This window comes from Cherax quadricarinatus, chromosome 55 (assembly GCF_038502225.1).
Source record: "Cherax quadricarinatus isolate ZL_2023a chromosome 55, ASM3850222v1, whole genome shotgun sequence".
NCBI lineage: Eukaryota > Metazoa > Arthropoda > Malacostraca > Decapoda > Parastacidae > Cherax > Cherax quadricarinatus.
The window spans coordinates 14,492,930-14,512,740 of NC_091346.1; the positions used below are offsets into that span (position 1 = coordinate 14,492,930).

Here is a 19,811-nt window from a genome sequence, read left to right on the forward strand (position 1 = left end):
GTCCACGACCAAGCTGTCCTGACTCTCAGCGTGGGTACTGTCTTTATAGCAGAGCCGCAGATTCAACTCTGAACCCACCTGCTGTGTTGATCAACATCTGCTACGTTCACTGAACTCGGAAAGACAAATCATTTCACGGCTTGTCTCTATTTCTTCTTTTATTTTTTCTTTATTGTATAGGTACCGTATATATATATATATATATATATATATATATATATATATATATATATATATATATATATATATATATATATATATATATATATATGTATATGTATATATGGGGTTGACAGGTCCAACACTTCAACATTGAGCTACGAAGCTCCTGACAGAAAAAAGATGTGTTTGTGTCAGCGGCACTTGGCGTAACCTACTGATTTTTCTCCCCTGAAGCTCAGTAGCTCAGCGGTAAAGAGCTGGCTCTTCCAATCCCAGGACCACGGTTCAAGCCCTTGTTCATCTAACCATACCCCCGGCCGGGATTGAACCCGCGGTCATAGAGTCTCAAAACTCCAGCCCGTCGCGACTCTATGAACGCGGGTTCAATCCCGGCCGGGGGTATGGTTTGTTTGCAATCGTGTCATTACGATTTCTTGAGCCTTGTTCATCTTTCTGTAATCACTTACAGTGGTAAACCATTGTAAGTGAATATACGACTTGAGGTGAGCTCATAGACTATATGGCTTGGAGAGACGTAAGGGACAGATTTACTACATGTGCTCAGCTTCCTAAGAATGATGAGCTTAAACTCTTAGTTCTCGTAAGAGTATTGGTCTGCAGAACCTAAGACTCTTGGGAGTGTTGAGTTGTAGCTCCTCTGTCTCTTGAAGCTTTGGAGGTAAAGCTCTAAGGCCTCTTTCGGAATCATAATTTTTAAATGGGTGAACCGGGATGCCAGTGGAAGACCTCGGTCAGATGACCAAAAGCTCCAGCTGTGGGTCATCATATGAATAAGACCCGCATCAGGAAACACTTATCATGTTTACTGACAAACATTACCTAATCTAACCTCTTTTGGAAGCTGGAATTTGATATATAAGAGACAACTTTCTCAGTCTGCATAGCAATAATTTGTTATCCAGTAAAGAATAATCTTTTGTTAAATCTGTCACAAAATATTAGTCCTGGTTTTTTATAAATAATTTTCGTATTTTTGGAATTTTTGTTTAGTTTCGATGAAAACAGAAAATTAAACAAATCATCACAATACAAAAAATTTCTTTCAGCTCATTTCCTTTTCTGTTTTTTAATAGATAATGATTATATTATCTAACAACTCACGTGAAAATAAGAAAATGATGTTAATTTAAGCTTTTATTTATGTGTACAATGAAATGCTCTAGGAGCCTCATGGCACATGCTCCAGGAGCCTCCTGGCACATGCTCCAGGAGCCTCCTGGCACATGCCCCAGGGAGTCTCCTGGCACATGCTCCAGAAAGCCTCCTTCCACGTGCTCCAGCAAGCATCCTGCCACGTGCTCCAGCAAGCCTCCTGGCACTTGCCCCAGCAAGCTTCTTGGCACGTGCTCCAGCAAGCCTCCTTGAACGTGCTCCAGCAAGCCTCCTGGCACGTGCCCCAGCAAGCCTCTTGGCACGTGCTCCAGCAAGCCTCCTGGCACGTGCTCCAGCAAGCCTCCTAGTACGTGCTCCAGCAAACCTCCTGGAACGTACTCCAGCAAGCCTCCTGGAACGTGCTCCAGCAAACCTACTGGAACGTGTTCCAGCATGGAAGAACAACTTCGTGAGTTTTTTAAAGTTCAGTCTGTAGGTTTATGTGATGTGCCAGTGATATTAACTTTATATTAGAGCAAATGTTATCGCTCTGCCCTCGTGGCCTGGGTGACCCCGTGGCCTGGCTGGCAAAGCCCTCGCTTCACATGGGCCCGGGGTAGAAACATTTCGACGTGTTTCCTTACACCTGTCGTCATGTTCACCTAGCAACAAATAGGTACTTTGGCATTAGTCGACTGGTGTGGGTCGCATTCTGGGGGACAAGATTGAGGACCCCAATGGAAGCAAGACAGAAGACAGTCCTCGATGACGCACTGCCTTTCTTGGGTAATCCTGGGTGGCTAACCCTCCGGGGTTAAAAATCCGAACGAAATCTTATACCTCTGAACGTAGTATGGTAGTACACAGCTCTAAGTGATTTTCAGCTTATCACAGAGTGACTGGTTTCGTGTTTTCATTGTTTTTGACAGGATTAAACTTCAGCTCCTGGGCTCTTTGAGAGTTTTAACGTACACATGACTGGCTGTCGGGAGAGTCGAACTGAAGCTCCTGGGCCATCTTGAGGGTATTGAACCCAAGCTTGTAGATTTCCTGAACGGAATTTAGCTGAGTTATAGCTCCTAACAGAGCTATAGGCCTAACAGAGGTACCTCTATTAGGGACAGAATAATAAGCCCACCTGAAGACTTACTGTAACAATAAATGAATAATTTGTTTTCCATTGTTGTGGCTACAACATAATCCAGAGGTTGTATCTAATGCTTGATGAGTAAAAGACAGGGCCCAGGAGCTAGAGGGTAAAACTCACAAACACAAATGAGTATACATACGTCAAGGAATAAAATAATTAAATAAATAAATTATTGAAATATCTATAATTATTTTTTATTGATGCTCAGTGCAACACTCGAATGGTCAAGACAGGACCAAAATAATGTGTATGACACTCATATACACACGAAAATTTATATATAAGAGTATAAATATTTGATTAAAATCTTGAAAATTAGCTAAATAAACAGATAACTGATAAGGAAAGTAACATAATTTATAATTCCAATTATTGACATAATTCCTGGAGATAAATTGTTTACCTGTAATAATTCAACGTCACAATGTAATAATTCAACGTCGCAATGTAATAATTCAACGTCACAATGTAATAATTCAGTATCACAATGTAATAATTCAACGTCACAATGTAATAATTCAACGTCACAATGTAATAATTCAACGTCACAATGTAATAATTCAATGTCACAATGTAATAATTCAACGTCACAATGTAATAATTCAACGTCACAATGTAATAATTCAACGTCACAATGTAATAATTCAACGTCACAATGTAATAATTCAACGTCACAATGTAATAATTCAATTTCACAATGTAATAATTCAACGTCACAATATAATAATAATTCAACGTCACAATGTAATAATTCAATGTTACAATGTAATAATTCAATGTTACAATGGGTAAACTAAGGTTATATTGAATATATAATTTTATGTTTATAGATTAATTGTTAACATGACTCACGAAATCGTAATGACACGATTGCAAACAAACCATACCACCGGCGGGATTGAACCCGCGGTCAGAGAGTCTCAAAACTCCAGACCGTCTCGTTAACCACTGGATCAGCTAGCCACAATATGATTCATCCAACTAGGTATATTTCTACACCATAGGAAGGTGTAGAAATATACCTAGTTGGATGAATCTTATTGTGGCTAGCTGGTCCAGTGGTTAACGAGACGGTCTGGAGTTTTGAGACTCTCTGACCGCGGGTTCAATCCCGCCGGTGGTATGGTTTAATTGTTAACATTTATGTTTAACAAAGATACAAAAATTGATGTTATTGTTTTGTATTTATGTTAAAAATCTTCCTTAAATTGTGTTATTATCATACTTTCTGAGAACTTAAAGTTAATCACCATTGTTGATGTTAGCTGTTATTGTTGGTTGTTATTATTGTGTTATTGTTGGTTGTTATTATTGTGTTATTGATGGTTGTTATTATTGTGTTATTGTTGGTTGTTATTATTGTGTTATTGATAATTGTTGTTATCGTGTTATTGTTGGTTGTTATTACTGTGTTATGGTTGGTTATTATTGTGTTATTGTTGGTTGTTATTATTGTGTTATTGTTGGTTGTTATTACTGTGTTATTGTTGGTTGTTATTATTGTGTTATTGTTGGTTATTATTGTGTTATTGTTGGTTGTTATTACTGTGTTATTGTTGGTTGTTATTATTGTGTTATTGTTAGTTGTTGCTATTGTGTTATTGTTGGTTGTTATTATTGTGTTATTGTTAGTTGTTGCTATTGTGTTATTGTTGGTTGTTATTACTGTGTTATGGTTGGTTATTATTGTGTTATTGTTGGTTGTTATTATTGTGTTATTGTTGGTTGTTATTATTGTGTTATTGTTGGTTGTTGCTATTGTGTTATTGTTGGTTGTTATTATTGTGTTATTGTTGGTTGTTATTATTGTGTTATTGTTGGTTGTTATTATTGTGTTATTGTTGGTTGTTATTATTGTGTTATTGTTGGTTGTTATTATTGTGTTATTGTTGGTTGTTATTACTGTGTTATTGTTAGTTGTTGCTATTGTGTTATTGTTGGTTATTGTGTTATTGTTGGTTATTACTGTGTTATTGTTAGTTGTTGCTATTGTGTTATTGTTGGTTGTTATTATTGTGTTATTGTTGGTTGTTATTGTGTTATTGATAATTGTTGTTATCGTGTTATTGTTGGTTGTTATTACTGTGTTATTGTTGGTTATTATTGTGTTATTGTTGGTTGTTATTATTGTGTTATTGTTAGTTGTTATTATTGTGTTATTGTTAGTTATTATTGTGTTATTGTTGGTTGTTACTATTGTGTCATTGTTGGTTATTATTGTGTTATTGTTGGTTGTTATTGTGTTATTGTTGGTTGTTATTATTGTGTTATTGTTGGTTGTTATTATTGTGTTATTGTTGGTTGTTATTGTGTTATTGTTGGTTGTTATTATTGTGTTATTGTTGGTTGCTATTATTGTGTTATTGTTGGTTGCTATTATTGTGTTATTGTTGGTTGTTATTATTGTGTTATTGTTGGTTGTTATTGTGTTATTGTTGGTTGTTATTATTGTGTTATTGTTGGTTGTTATTGTGTTATTGTTGGTTGTTATTGTGTTATTGTTGGTTGTTATTATTGTGTTATTGTTGGTTGCTATTATTGTGTTATTGTTGGTTGTTATTATTGTGTTATTGTTGGTTGTTATTGTGTTATTGTTGGTTGTTATTATTGTGTTATTGTTGGTTGCTATTATTGTGTTATTGTTGGTTGCTATTATTGTGTTATTGTTGGTTGTTATTGTGTTATTGATGGTTGTTATTATTGTGTTATTGTTGGTTGTTATTATTGTGTTATCGTTGGTTGTTATTGTGTTATTGTTGGTTGTTATTATTGTGTTATTGTTGGTTGTTATTATTGTGTTATTGTTGGTTGTTATTAGTGTTATTATTGGTTGTTATTATTGTGTTATTGTTAGTTGTTATTGTGTTATTATTGGTTGTCATTATTGTGTTATTGTTAGTTGTTATTGTGTTATTGTTGGTTGTTATTGTTGTGTTATTGTTGGTTGTTATTATTGTGTTATTGTTGGTTGTTATTAGTGTTATTATTGGTTGTTATTATTGTGTTATTGTTGGTTGTTATTAGTGTTATTATTAGTTGTCATTATTGTGTTATTGTTAGTTGTTATTGTGTTATTATTGGTTGTCATTATTGTGTTATTGTTGGTTGTTATTTTTGTGTTATTGTTGGTTGTTATTATTGTGTTATTGTTGGTTGTTATTATGTTATTGTTGATTATTATTGCATTATTGTTGGTTATTATTGTGTTATTGTTGGTTGTTATTACTGTGTTATTGTTGGTTGTTATAATGTTATTGTTGATTGTTATTATTGTGTTATTGTTGGTTGTTATTACTGTGTTATTGTTAGTTGTTGTTATTATTGGTTGTTATTGTGTTATTGTTGATTGTTATTATTGTGTTATTGTTGGTTTTTATTATTGTGTTATTGTTGGTTGTTATTTCTGTTATTGTTAGTTGTTATTATTGTGTTATTGTTGGTTATTATTGTGTTGTTGGTTGTTATTACTGTGTTATTGTTGGTTGTTATTACTGTGTTAGTGTTGGTTGTTATTATTGTGTTGTTGTTGGTTGTTATTACTGTGTTATTGTTGGTTGTTATTACTGTGTTATTGTTGGTTATTATTGTGTTATTGTTGTTTGTTATTACTGTGTTATTGTTAGTTGTTATTATTGAGCTATTATTGGTTGTTATTATTGTGTTATTGTTGGTTGTTATTACTGTGTTAATGTTGGTTGTTATTATTGTGTTATTGTTGGTTATTATTATTGTGTTATTGTTGGTTATTATTGTGTTGTTGGTTGTTATTACTGTGTTATTGTTAGTTGTTATTGTGTTATTATTGGTTGTTGTTATTGTGTTATTGTTGGTTGTTATTGTGTTATTGTTAGTTGTTATTACTGTTTTATTGTTGGTTATTATTGTGTTATTGTTGGTTGTTATTACTGTGTTATTGTTAGTTGTTATTATTGAGCTATTATTGGTTGTTATTATTGTGTTATTGTTGGTTGTTATTACTGTGTTAATGTTGGTTGTTATTATTGTGTTATTGTTGGTTATTATTATTGTGTTATTGTTGGTTATTATTGTGTTATTGTTGGTTGTTATTATTGTGTTATTGTTGGTTGTTATTACTGTGTTATTGTTGGTTGTTAGTGTTATTGTTGGTTGTTATTACTGTGTTATTGTTAGTTGTTGTTATTATTGTGTTATTATTGGTTGTTATTGTGTTATTGTTGGTTGTTATTATTGTGCTATTGTTGGTTGTTATTACTGTGTTATTGTTAGTTGTTATTATTGTGTTATTGTTGGTTGTTATTACTGTGTTATTGGTGGTTGTTATTACTGTGTTATTGTTGGTTGTTATTATTGTGTTGTTGTTGGTTGCTATTACTGTGTTATTGTTGGTTGTTATTGTGTTATTGTTGGTTATTATTGTTATTATTGGTTGTTATTGTGTTATTGTTGGTTATTACTGTGTTATTGTTGGTTGTTATTACTGTGTTATTGTTGGTTGTTATTATTGTGTTATTGTTGGTTGTTATTACTGTGTTATTGTTGGTTATTATTAAGTTATTGTTGGTTGTTATTATTGTGTTATTGTTGTTTGTTATTACTGTGTTATTGTTGGTTGTTATTGTGTTATTGTTGGTTGTTATTATTGTGTTATTTTTGGTTATTTTTGTGTTATTGTTGGTTATTATTAAGTTATTGTTGGTTGTTATTACTGTGTTATTGTTGGTTATTATTGTGTTATTGTTGGTTATTATTGTTAGTGTTGTTTATTGTGTTATTGTTGGTTATTATTGTGTTATTGTTGTTTATTATTGTTATTGTTGGTTATTATTGTGTTATTGTTGGTTATTATTGTGTTATTGTTGGTTGTTATTACTGTGTTATTGTTATTATTGTGTTAGTGTTGGTTGTTATTACTGTGTTATTGTTGGTTGTTGTGTTATTGTTGGTTATTATTGTGCTATTGTTGGTTGTTATTATTGTGTTATTGTTGGTTGTTATTATTGTGTTATTGTTGGTTATTATTGTGTTATTGTTGGTTATTATTGTTAGTGTTGGTTATTGTGTTATTGTTGGTTATTATTGTGTTATTGTTGTTTATTATTGTTATTGTTGGTTATTATTGTGTTATTGTTGGTTATTATTGTGTTATTGTTGGTTGTTATTACTGTGTTATTGTTATTATTGTGTTAGTGTTGGTTGTTATTACTGTGTTATTGTTGGTTGTTGTGTTATTGTTGGTTATTATTGTGCTATTGTTGGTTATTATTGTGTTATTGTTGGTTGTTATTATTGTGTTATTGTTGGTTATTATTGTGTTATTGTTGGTTGTTATTACTGTGTTATTGTTGGTTGTTATTATTGTGTTATTGTTGGTTGTTATTATTGTGTTTGTTAATGTTGGTTGTTATTACTGTGTTATTGTTGGTTGTTATTATTGTGTTATTGTTGGTTGTTATTATTGTGTTTGTTAATGTTGGTTGTTATTACTGTGTTATTGTTGGTTATTATTGTGTTATTGTTGGTTGTTATTATTGTGTTGTTGCTGGTTGTTATTATTGTGTTGTTGTTGGTTGTTATTATTGTGTTATTGTTGGTTATTACTGTGTTATTGTTGATTATTACTCTGTTATTGATGGTTGTTATTACTGTGTTATTGTTGGTTACTATTGTGTTGTTATTGCTGTGTTACCTCAATTCCCACAGAGGTGTGGGTACTGAGGTAACTACGAGAGTACCCACGGTGGTAGTCGTAGGTTGTCATCTGTTCTACCTTTAGTAAACGGCTGGGTTGTTGTGCTCTTACCTTCTTCCTCCTAAGAGTGTGGAAGTCGATGTTGTAGTGTCAGTTGTAGTGTCAGTTGTTGTAGTGTCAGTTGTTGTAGTGTCACTTGTTGTAGTATCACTTGTTGTTATTGTAGTGTCACTTGTAGTGCCACTTGTTGTAGTATCACTTGTTGTTATTGTAGTGTCACTTGTAGTGCCACTTGTTGTAGTATCACTTGTTGTTATTGTAGTGTCACTTGTAGTGCCACTTGTTGTAGTATCACTTGTTATTGTAGTGTCACTTGTAGTGCCACTTGTTGTAGTATCACTTGTTATTGTAGTGTCACTTGTTGCTGTAGTGTCACTTGTTGTTGTAGTGTCACTAGATGTTGAAGCGTTAGTTGTTGTAGTATCAGTTGATGTAGCGCCAGCTGTAGTTGCAGTTGTCGAAGCAACTGTTGTTGTAATGGCAGCAGCTGTTGTAGTGGCAGCAGCTGTTGTAGTCGCAGCAGCTGTTGTAGTCTCAGAAGCGACTGCAATCGTTGTTGTGCTTGGTATGGGTGGGACAGCCGGTATGGTAACAGTCGATACCCCCAGCTGGGACAGGCTTTGTTGTACGTCACTGATAGAACTCGTTAGGTTATTTGCTGACACATTCGCAGTGGTCAAAGTAGAGCTGACGCTGGTGAGAGATGATGACGCAGCATTTAACAGGGTGGAATCGACTGTTAATGTGTTATTGAGCACGGATTGTGTAATTTGCTGCACTGATGAAACCAGAGAGTTCAACTGGCTGATCAGACTGTCTAGACCGGTGTAATTCCCTTGTGCTATCGCAGTAGTTATACTTAAAGAGACTTGTTGAATGGTCATGAGATCCTGTGCGGCATCTCGTTTTCTCCTTCCGGTAATTGAAGAATTTACTGCGGCTACAAGAGCAGTGAGCGCGCTTTGAAGGGTTTGAAGAGCTGCAATCGCTGTGTTTGTTGAATTTAATGCGTTGAGCAGTGTGTTGAGCTCTGCGGTTAGATTAGCTAGTGTTGCATTGGCGGTTGTGGTTGTAGTTGTAGTAGTTGAGGTGGATGTTGAGGTTGTAGTGGTTGTGGTAGTGGATGTTGTAGACGTAGATGTAGAAGTTGAAGTGGTGGATGTAGTGGTTGTAGGGGTAGTCGTGGTAGTTGTAGTGGTGGATGTTGTGGTTGTAGGGGTGGTGGTAGATGCTGAGGTTGTAGTCGTAGTTGTGTCTGTTGAGTTAGATGCAGAGGTTGTGGTAGTCGCAACAGCAGCCGTGGTTGTTACATTCGTTGCTGAGGTTGTCGCGTTGGCATTGGTTGCTGAGGTTGTTGTATTGGCATTGGTTGCTGAGGTTGTTGTATTGGCAATGGTTGCTGAGGTTGTCGCGTTGGCATTTGTTGCTGAGGTTGTTGCGTTGGCATTTGTTGCTGAGGTTGTTGCGTTGGCATTTGTTGCTGAGGTTGTTGCGTTGGCATTGGTTGCTGAGGTTGTTGCGTTGGCATTGGTTGCTGAGGTTGTCGCGTTGGCATTGGTTGCTGAGGTTGTTGCATTGGCATTGGTTGCTGAGGTTGTCGCGTTGGCATTGGTTGCTGAGGTTGTTGCATTGGCATTGGTTGCTGAGGTTGTCGCGTTGGCATTGGTTGCTGAGGTTGTTACGTTGGCATTGGTTGCTGGGGTTGTTGCGTTGGCATTAGTTGCTGAGGTTGTTACGTTGGCATTGGTTGCTGAGGTTGTTGCGTTGGCATTAGTTGCTGAGGTTGTTACATTGGCATTAGTTGCTGAGGTTGTTGCGTTAACATTGATTACTGAGGTTGTTACATTGACATTGATTACTGAGGTTGTTACATTGACATTGATTACTGAGGTTGTTGCATTGACATTGATTACTGAGGTTGTTGCATTGACATTGATTACTGAGGTTGTTGCATTGGCATTAGTTACTGAGGTTGTTGCACTGGCTTTAGTTGCTGAGGTTGTTGCATTAGCATTGGTTACTGAGGTTGTCTGGTTTAATGGCACTGTAGTTGTTAGGTTCATCTTTGACGTGGTTGTAGTTCGGTGTTGATACGATTCTAGAATTAAACATTAATTTTTTTTATCCTGTAATTTACATTTTATATATTAAAAAAATGCTAATTTGAAAATTCCTGCATCACACACAAATACACACACACACACACACACACACACACACACACACACACATACACACACACACACACACACACACACACACACACACACACACACACACACACACACATACACACACACACACACACAGACACACAAGGATATTTGTCTTCATAAAAGTGCTCGAGAGGTCCCTAGATAAAAACTTAATTTCTGACGATGAATGACGTTAAGCGTCTTCAGAGCAGCTGGAAAACCTAAGGGATGTATTTTTTCCATGTAGTCTGGCTAGAGTTCAGTCTTCAAGAAGTCTAAGAAGGTTTTGCCTATCTGCTTTCCATGTAAAATGAGTTAAACTTTTAAGATGGTTCTGATGAGTTAGATTTTTTAGAGAGAGAGGATGAGGGACTTCCATAACGCAGAACAGTACATACTGGGATGAGGGAGACATACAGGAATAACACAAGCTGTGGGATGATTGGGCATTCCATGACGGGTATCGAATTTATTTAAGTAATATATGTCTTGGTGCCATGTGAAATGGCCTAGTTAGCTACAAGATGTACAGCATATTGGAAAATGGTCGTTACAAGTAGTGGACAGTTTAGGACTGCAAAATGCCATGACAATCATCTGCTTATAAGAAAGACATGATACTTGTGGAAAGAGCAGAGGTGAGGTTCATTACTAGCTTTGAGGAATAGGACAGAACCGAGGGTGCAGCCTCGGTACACCTTCAATTTACACAAAATGAAGAAAAAATGTTAATATTTCATACTCAAACACTGAAGCACCTCTGATGAAAAATGTTCTAGGAAATATAACCCACACATAGGAGAGAGTAACTCAGCGTTTCGGTCCGACTAGGACCATTAACTAGTCACACACTGTAGTCTGCCTCAGAGGACCAAGGAATGGGTGTGGGACAAAATGTTAAAACATCACAAGGTATCATAATTTTTTCTATATCGACAGGAGAAAAATAATCGAATGCTCGTCTGCCAAGGTATTTGAAACGCATAGATTGAGTCGGAGTTGGGAGTCGAGTGTGGAGCGACCCTTCCTAAAAGCAAACTGATGAGGGGAGAGCAAATTTCTGTTCTGTAAATACCAAATAACAGGTTACAGAGAGTAAGAATGATAGGTTTGTAATGAGATGGATATTATCCTGAGGCACTTGATTTATGAAAAGGAAGGAGTACTGCAGTTTGCCACTATGAGGGGCATAACACCTTGTTGTAAAGATGTGTAAGACAGATTCAAGTCTTGCTGCCGTACGTCGGCTTCCTGAGAATTTTGACTTTAACAATAAACCTTATTACTATAAAGTACATGATACAGTTGATACAGACATAAATGACATTGTGATGCAGTGGTTTAGAAAGCCCCTGGTTATGCAACTGGCAGCCTGAGTTTATGCTGTCCCCCAGGATGCTACCCATAACAGCCGGCTAACACTCAGGTACCTACTGAGGTTCTTATAGTTGTGGCATATGTGACCAGATCAAATATGTGACGAGGTCACAGCTCAATTCTCAATTTCATGGAAGGATACACCAAATATTTAACTCTCATTGAACAATGAACAATTGCATGAACATGAACAAACGTTAGGTTGAGGACATGGCGTCACATCCTTGCAGTTTGATATACAATATCTAATTACTCTCATTAATTTATCTTAGTAAATTAAATACTTGTGCAGGTTTTCACACGTATTCTGGAAGAAGAGCCAGACACGCCTCCTAGCAGTACTAATAGTCTAGATAAATCAGAACACAGTAAAAAATATTCAAAGACACAGGAAACACAGTTATGCATGCACTAAGTTGACACCAGATACACCATATATACATATATACTAGCATTCTGTATACAAAGAACATTCAGAATCTTACTTGGATAACAACAGAGGCATTTCGCTCCCCTGCAGCCATCTTTGTCGACATGCCCATGACAAGATGACTTCTTCTCTACACAATAACCTCCGTGAGCCGTACACTCTTGTGTGGGCTTGCAAGCCTTGGCACAACAAATACATTTCTTCTTCATGCAACCCTTGGAAATCTGTCGCTCTTTAGCGTCACACTTCTTCTTACACACACCCTTGTATTTCTCGCATTTCTTTTTGGGCTTATATGCACAAGCTGGTGGTAAAAAATATAATCAAAACTATATTAATAAATTAACATGAATGAAATGTTTCCATAATGATAAAGATATCATGGTCTTGGTTCATTTTGAAGGCAGTAACATATTTTGCAGATTCAAAGAATTTAATCTCAGAGGAATGAGGAGACCTGATAACGCCACGAAAATAGAGCAATGTAAACAAGGATGGACTAGGACACTGGGGGAAGAAGCTGAGAATGAGGTAAAAATGCAAAATAAATACTTCAGCATAAAAATGGTGAGGGTTAAGGCTCGTTGCCTCAAGGACCAGGTGTCAGTTCAGGCTTCCTGCCTGTTGGAGTGCCCAGTCAGGCTGTGGGTGCTAGACACAGGACGATGCAGGCACTGCATTCCTTCTGATCCAGAATTACATGGAGGAACTATTGATAGTGTGGAATCTATTTCTAGTTTTCTTTGCATTTGAAGAGATGATTTTAAAAATCCATTGAAGCCCTGTGCCTGTTGGAAATACCCTATAACGTACTCGTTGAACCACTGCTTCTTATTAAAGAAATTTTGCATACTGCATCACAACTCCCATGACAAACAGTAGGTTATGCCTTACAAATCTCATTGAAACAAATAAGAGATTAATCGAGGTGAGACAAGACAGAGATTGATGGCTGGTCTACATATTCCTGGTCAGAAAAAATGACTTTTTAGTACGATGCCACATGGAAGGTTGTAAACAAATATGAAAAGCTTGTGAGGTCTCCCCAGAGACCTCACAAGCCCAGCTGGACTACATCACAACTGGGACCAAAAGAAAGACATCAACTTTTATATGTAAATAGTTGAGCAACAAAAGATAAGAGTCACCTTGCTTCAGCAAGAGAGAGAAGCTTATAGAGATGTGGAATAATGAGCGTTAGAATCTATACAGCCTATGAAGTGATGTGTTACAATTAATTCACGTATTACTGTTTAAAGATGTTGAGAAAATAATGAGAGGAAGACAAGCTACAGAGAATGAACGAGGGGTTGCAGGAGGACAGATTTCGGGAATGATCGGCTTGGTTGTTACCATAGTCCGATCGAAAGCAAATTCATGCTGGGATACGAAGAATGGAGACAGAAGTCAGTGTACCAGCTGGGAATTATGGGGGGGGGGGGGGAGGGGAAGGCTGAAGCTCATTTACAGTTAAGAAAAAAACAAAAAAGAATTACCTATTACCAGAAATCTGTCCCGCAAACCTAACATAAACATTATCACAAACATAAACATTATCACAACATAAACATTATCACAAACATAAACATTATCACAAGCTAAACATTCATGAAAAAATTAGTTCAAACATTTTCAAAACAATGTTTACCTTGCTTAAATAAACACCTCAGACTTGAGTAAGTATAAATGTCATAAAAACTAATGGATGAGATAAAGAAAATGAGGTATGAAAACAGAATGCAAAAAAATATTCCTTATATCGCAGGAGTGCAGTACACGAAGAACACACCGTATATTAGAACCTCTCTCAATACGGATACCAATATAAAACATTCTGAAGTATATACATGCCTATCATCAAGAAAATCTTACATATATGTCTTCCTTTTTTTGCATACATTAAAACTTCTCGACGAAACTACAATCAAGACAATATTCTTAACAGAAGACAAATTACAAAAGTGGTAAGACTTACATGAGAGACAGCACTCGCAAGAGGTCCCCTTGCACTTGCCCGCAGCCACTTTGGTTTTGCACTTGTTCTTGGGCTGGCACTTCCCGCCAGCTTTAGTGCACTTTTTGGGGGTTTTACACTTTTTTTTGGAGCCGTAATTATCGCCGCCGCCATAGCTGCCACCGCCGCCTCCTCCTCCGCCATAGCCTCCGCCGCCGCCAGAGTGATGTCCTCCTTGTTCGCCACTTCCCTTCCCTTTCTTTTGTTGAGCCACTTTCTTTACTTCCCCTTTATTAGCTTTCTGAAATATTTTTTCTTTATTTCGTTCTCGTTTATTACTATTGTTTTTCCCTTTCTTGCTGTCTTTGGTACTTTTGTTTTTCTTCGGGTTGTTTTGCAGTTGTTTTGCCTTCTTTCTGCTATTGTTTCCCTTCATATTTTCATTTCCTTTTCTATTATTCTTAAGCCTATTGCCACTTTTGATTAGCGTCTTTCCATATTTATTAGACTTCTTAATGTTGCCTTTGTTATTATCTTTTTTCTTTTGAATTTTTTTACTCTTTCTCGCTGGTTCCTTCCTTTGGTGTTTTTTTGATTGAACTTTCTTTGACTTTAAGATTTTTATTTTCTGGCGGTTACCGTTCTTTATTTTTTTGTTTTTCAGTTGTTTTGATTTAATATGTGGTTTCTTATTTTGTTTCTTCCCATCGTTATTCTTTCTCTCAACTGTGAATTTCTTTACCTTGGAGTTTTTCTTGGTGTTACTGCTTATTCCCACTTTCTTGGAGAGACGATTCTTTTTCTCATTCTTCTTTTCGTGATATTTGCTGTCTTGGAAGTTGCTTTTCTTTTTCTTGACTCGACGTTTTGCTCCATTCTTGATGACTCGATCTTTCCCATTTCCACCACGACGCTTTTTACCATCCTTAGGACGACCGTTTTCTTTCTTTCTTATTTCAGAGACACGTTTCCTACTAATTGGTTGTTTCCTTCTCTTCTTAATGCTGGATTTTTTCTCGTTCTTTGTCCAGCGATGTTTCTCTCCATTCACAGCACTGTTGCTGTTCCTGTTTTCCTGAACACGACTCTTTCCCTCAGCCTTGACGCGACCAGCTTCCTGTTGGCTCTTATTGCGACTACGCTTTTCAAAATTCTTGCCCTGGTGTCTTATTCCTTCTCCTGCTTCCACATCTCTGTCGTCACCAGCATTAACATCACTGATACTGTAGTGGCGTCTTCCATCACCTTTTATCCTGCTGTTCCTGTCAACTTTTTCACCATTGTTGTCAGGGTCAGCGCCTCTGTTCCTCTTATGCAGATCTACAACTGTTCTCTCTTGCCCATCATTTAATGCATTTCTCACTCCGTGTACTTTTTCCTGTAAATATATATATTGCTGATGTTATGAATGATGTTATGCTGATGTTATGAATGAAAAGAAGTTGGATGTCCTGGCCCTAAGCGAAACAAAGCTGAAGGGGGTAGGGGAGTTTCGGTGGGGGGAAATAAATGGGATTAAATCTGGAGTATCTGAGAGAGTTAGAGCAAAGGAAAGGGTAGCGGTAATGTTGAAGGATCAGTTATGGAAGGATAAAAGAGAATATGAGTGTGTAAATTCAAGAATTATGTGGATTAAAGTAAAGGTTGGATGCGAAAAGTGGGTCATAATAAGCGTGCATGCACCTGGAGAAGAGAGCAATGTAGAGGAGAGAGAGAGATTTTGGGAGATGTTAAGTGAATGTATAGGAGCCTTTGAACCAAGTGAGAGAGTAATTGTGGTAGGGGATCTGAATGCTAAAGTAGGAGAAACTTTTAGAGAGGGTGTGGTAGGTAAGTTTGGGGTGCCAGGTGTAAATGATAATGGGAGCCCTTTGATTGAACTTTGAATAGAAAGGGGTTTAGTTATAGGTAATACATATTTTAAGAAAAAGAGGATAAATAAGTATACAAGATATGGTGTAGGGCGAAATGACAGTAGTTTGTTGGATTATGTATTGGTACATAAAAGACTGTTGAGTAGACTTCAGGATGTACATGTTTATAGAGGGGCCACAGATATATCAGATCACTTTCTAGTTGTAGCTACACTGAGAGTAAAAGGTAGATGGGATACAAGGAGAATAGAAGCATCAGGGAAGAGAGAGGTGAAGGTTTATAAACTAAAAGAGGAGGCAGTTAGGGTAAGATATAAACAGCTATTGGAGGATAGATGGGCTAATGAGAGCATAGGCAATGGGGTCGAAGAGGTATGGGGTAGGTTTAAAAATGTAGTGTTAGAGTGTTCAGCAGAAGTTTGTGGTTACAGGAAAGTGGGTGCGGGAGGGAAGAGGAGCGATTGGTGGAATGATGATGCAAAGAGAGTAGTAAGGGAGAAAAAGTTAGCATATGAAAAGTTTTTACAAAGTAGAAGTGATGCAAGGAGGGAAGAGTATGTGGAGAAAAAGAGAGAGGTTAAGAGAGTGGTGAAGCAATGTAAAAAGAGAGCAAATGAGAGAGTGGGTGAGATGTTATCAGCAAATTTTGTTAAAAATAAGAAAAAGTTTTGGAGTGAGATTAACAAGTTAAGGAAGCCTATAGAACAAATGGATTTGTCAGTTAAAAATAGGAGAAGAGAGTTATTAAATGGAGAGTTAGAGGTATTGGGAAGATGGAGGGAATATTTTGAGGAATTGTTAAATGTTGATGAAGATATGGAAGCTGTGATTTCGTGTATAGGGCAAGGAGGAATAACATCTTGTAGGAGTGAGGAAGAGCCAGTTGTGAGTGTGGGGGAAGTTCGTGAGGCAGTAGGTAAAATGAAAGGGGGTAAGGCAGCCGGGATTGATGGGATAAAGATAGAAATGTTAAAAGCAGGTGGGGATATAGTTTTGGAGTGGTTGGTGCAATTATTTAATAAATGCATGGAAAAGGGTAAGGTACCTAGGGATTGGCAGAGAGCATGCATAATTCCTTTGTATAAAGGCAAAGGGGACAAAAGAGAGTGCAAAAATTATAGGGGGATAAGTCTGTTGAGTATACCTGGTAAAGTGTATGGTAGAGTTATTATTGATAGAATTAAGAGTAAGACTGAGAATAGGATAGCAGATGAACAAGGAGGCTTTAGGAAAGGTAGGGGGTGTGCGGACCAGGTGTTTACAGTGAAACATGTAAGTGAACAGTATTTAGATAAGGCTAAAGAGGTCTTTGTGGCATTTATGGATTTGGAAAAGGCGAATTACAGGGTGGATAGGGGGGCAATGTGGCAGATGTTGCAGGTGTATGGTGTAGGAGGTAGGCTTCTGAAAGCAGTGAAGAGGATAGTGAGGCTCAAGTTAGAGTATGTAGGAAAGAGGGAAATTATTTCCCAGTAAAAGTAGGCCTTAGACAGGGATGTGTGATGTCACCGTGGTTGTTTAATATATTTATAGATGGGGTTGTAAGAGAAGTAAATGCAAGGGTCTTGGCAAGAGGCGTGGAGTTAAAAGATAAAGAATCACATATAAAGTGGGAGTTGTCACAGTTGCTCTTTGCTGATGACACTGTGCTCTTGGGAGATTCTGAAGAGAAGTTGCAGAGATTGGTGGATGAATTTGGTAGGGTGTGCAAAAGAAGAAAATTAAAAGTGAATACAGGAAAGAGTAAGGTTATGAGGATAACAAAAAGATTAGGTGATGAAAGATTGAATATCACATTGGAGGGAGAGAGTATGGAGGAGGTGAATGTATTCAGATATTTGGGAGTTGACGTGTCAGCGGATGGGTCTATGAAAGATGAGGTGAATCATAGAATTGATGAGGGGAAAAGGGTGAGTGGTGCACTTAGGAGTCTGTGGAGACAAAGAACTTTGTCCTTGGAGGCAAAGAGGGGAATGTATGAGAGTATAGTTTTACCAACGCTCTTATATGCGTGTGAAGCATGGGTGATGAATGTTGCAGCGAGGAGAAGGCTGGAGGCAGTGGAGATGTCATGTCTGAGGGCAATGTGTGGCGTGAATATAATGCAAAGAATTCGTAGTTTGGAAGTTAGGAGGAGGTGTGGGATTACCAAAACTGTTGTCCAGAGGGCTGAGGAAGGGTTGTTGAGGTGGTTCGGACATGTAGAGAGAATGGAGCGAAACAGAGTGACTTCAAGAGTGTATCAGTCTGTAGTGGAAGGAAGGCGGGGTAGGGGTCGGCCTAGGAAAGGTTGGAGGGAGGGGGTAAAGGAGGTTTTTGTGTACAAGGGGCTTGGACTTCCAGCAGGCATGCGTGAGCGTGTTTGATAGGAGTGAATGGAGACAAATGGTTTTTAATACTTGACGTGCTGTTGGAGTGTGAGCAAAGTAACATTTATGAAGGGGTTCAGGGAAACCGGCAGGCCGGACTTGAGTCCTGGAGATGGGAAGTACAGTGCCGGCACTCTGAAGGAGGGGTGTTAATGTTGCAGTTTAAAAACTGTAGTGTAAAGCACCCTTCTGGCAAGACAGTGATGGAATGAATGATGGTGAAAGTTTTTCTTTTTCGAGCCACCCTGCCTTGGTGGGAATAGGTCAGTGTGTTAATAATAATAATATAATATAATATAATATATATATATATATATATATATATATATATATATATATATATATATATATATATATATATATATATATATATATATATATATATATATAAAGACATCTTAATATTGTGCATATGTCAAGGGAGCGAGAATGGCATTGCTATGTATGTAAATTAGCATGCAGTAGCTGCATGTGAGCGTGTTAGAACGAAAGGAATAGAGATGAGAAGTACATGACTGTCTACCAACCTACTACCTACAATATATATACTACCTACATATATATATATATATATATATATATATATTTATATATATATATATATATATATATATATATATATATATATATATATATATATATATATATATATATATATATATATATATTAGCATGCAGTAGCTGCATGTGAGCGTGTTAGAACGAAAGGAATAGAGATGAGAAGCACATGAGATTTAACGTGAATATGGTAATATGCAAAACAACCACAGGGGGAGTTGAATGATAGCTATCACTCAACTCCCCCATGGGTATTTTGCATCTTGATTGCTTGCTCGAGATATTTGCATAATACGACAATATATTTGAGGGGATTTTGGATAACAGATTAGTCGATCGTGATATTTTGAGTTTAGGAAAGGCAGTTAGTGAGGGTGTGATGACGAGTGATTTCTTTCTTGGATCATGGATAATATATGAGATATAACCAAACTGAAGAATATAAAACCCAAAATATATATATGAGAGAATAACAATAAAGATTTTGATGGCTTTTAAGCGATCATACGTACCTGCACCAAAACAAAAAAACAAAAGACAAATGCACTTAAAACCAAAGACTTCATGTTGGTCCGATACAGAACTGGCACTGCAAAAGTTGCAGCAGCTCTGGGTATGTGTCCAGCAGCGTCTCCTGCAGATGTAGAGACGAGCAGCAGCAACAACCAGGACTCACAGCTCTCCCCCGCGACCTCCTCTTCAGCTCCACAAGGCTGTACTGAAACTCACATTGTACTGCCTTTATAGATGAGCAGCAATTTCGACAATTTACTCACCTGTCATGTTGATCTACAGCTGCTAAGTTCGTTGAACTCAAAATATAACAAAAAAATTATAGCGTGGCTCTGAACATAGTTTGCATTGTTAATTCATTCACATTTTTTTTAACTTTTAGTTA

General features: G+C 36.9%; 1 protein-coding gene across 1 annotated transcript; it reads right to left on the bottom strand.

Moving 5' to 3' along the window:
* Positions 1 to 7,872: 7,872 nt before the first annotated feature.
* LOC138854348 (uncharacterized) lies at positions 7,873 to 19,610 on the bottom strand. The gene is made up of 4 exons (XM_070096964.1): positions 19,426 to 19,610; positions 14,134 to 15,490; positions 12,214 to 12,462; positions 7,873 to 10,254 (listed from the first exon to the last, which is right to left on the bottom strand). The coding sequence occupies exons 1-4, from the start codon at positions 19,477 to 19,479 to the stop codon at positions 8,204 to 8,206; spliced, it is 3,711 nt and encodes a 1,236-aa protein (XP_069953065.1). The 5' UTR covers positions 19,480 to 19,610; the 3' UTR covers positions 7,873 to 8,203.
* Positions 19,611 to 19,811: the final 201 nt, after the last annotated feature.

What these genes read in the sequence shown, in the direction of transcription:
- LOC138854348 (XM_070096964.1), bottom strand. Translation starts at nt 19,479, where the DNA reads ATGAAGTCTTTGGTTTTAAGTGCATTTGTCTTTTGTTTTTTTGTTTTG. An exon ending in GTTTTTTTGTTTTGGTGCAG is followed by an intron (nt 15,491 to 19,425) that starts GTACGTATGATC and finishes ATATATTTACAG; the next exon opens with GAAAAAGTACACGGAGTGAG. An exon ending in TTGCGAGTGCTGTCTCTCAT is followed by an intron (nt 12,463 to 14,133) that starts GTAAGTCTTACC and finishes TTTTACCACCAG; the next exon opens with CTTGTGCATATAAGCCCAAA.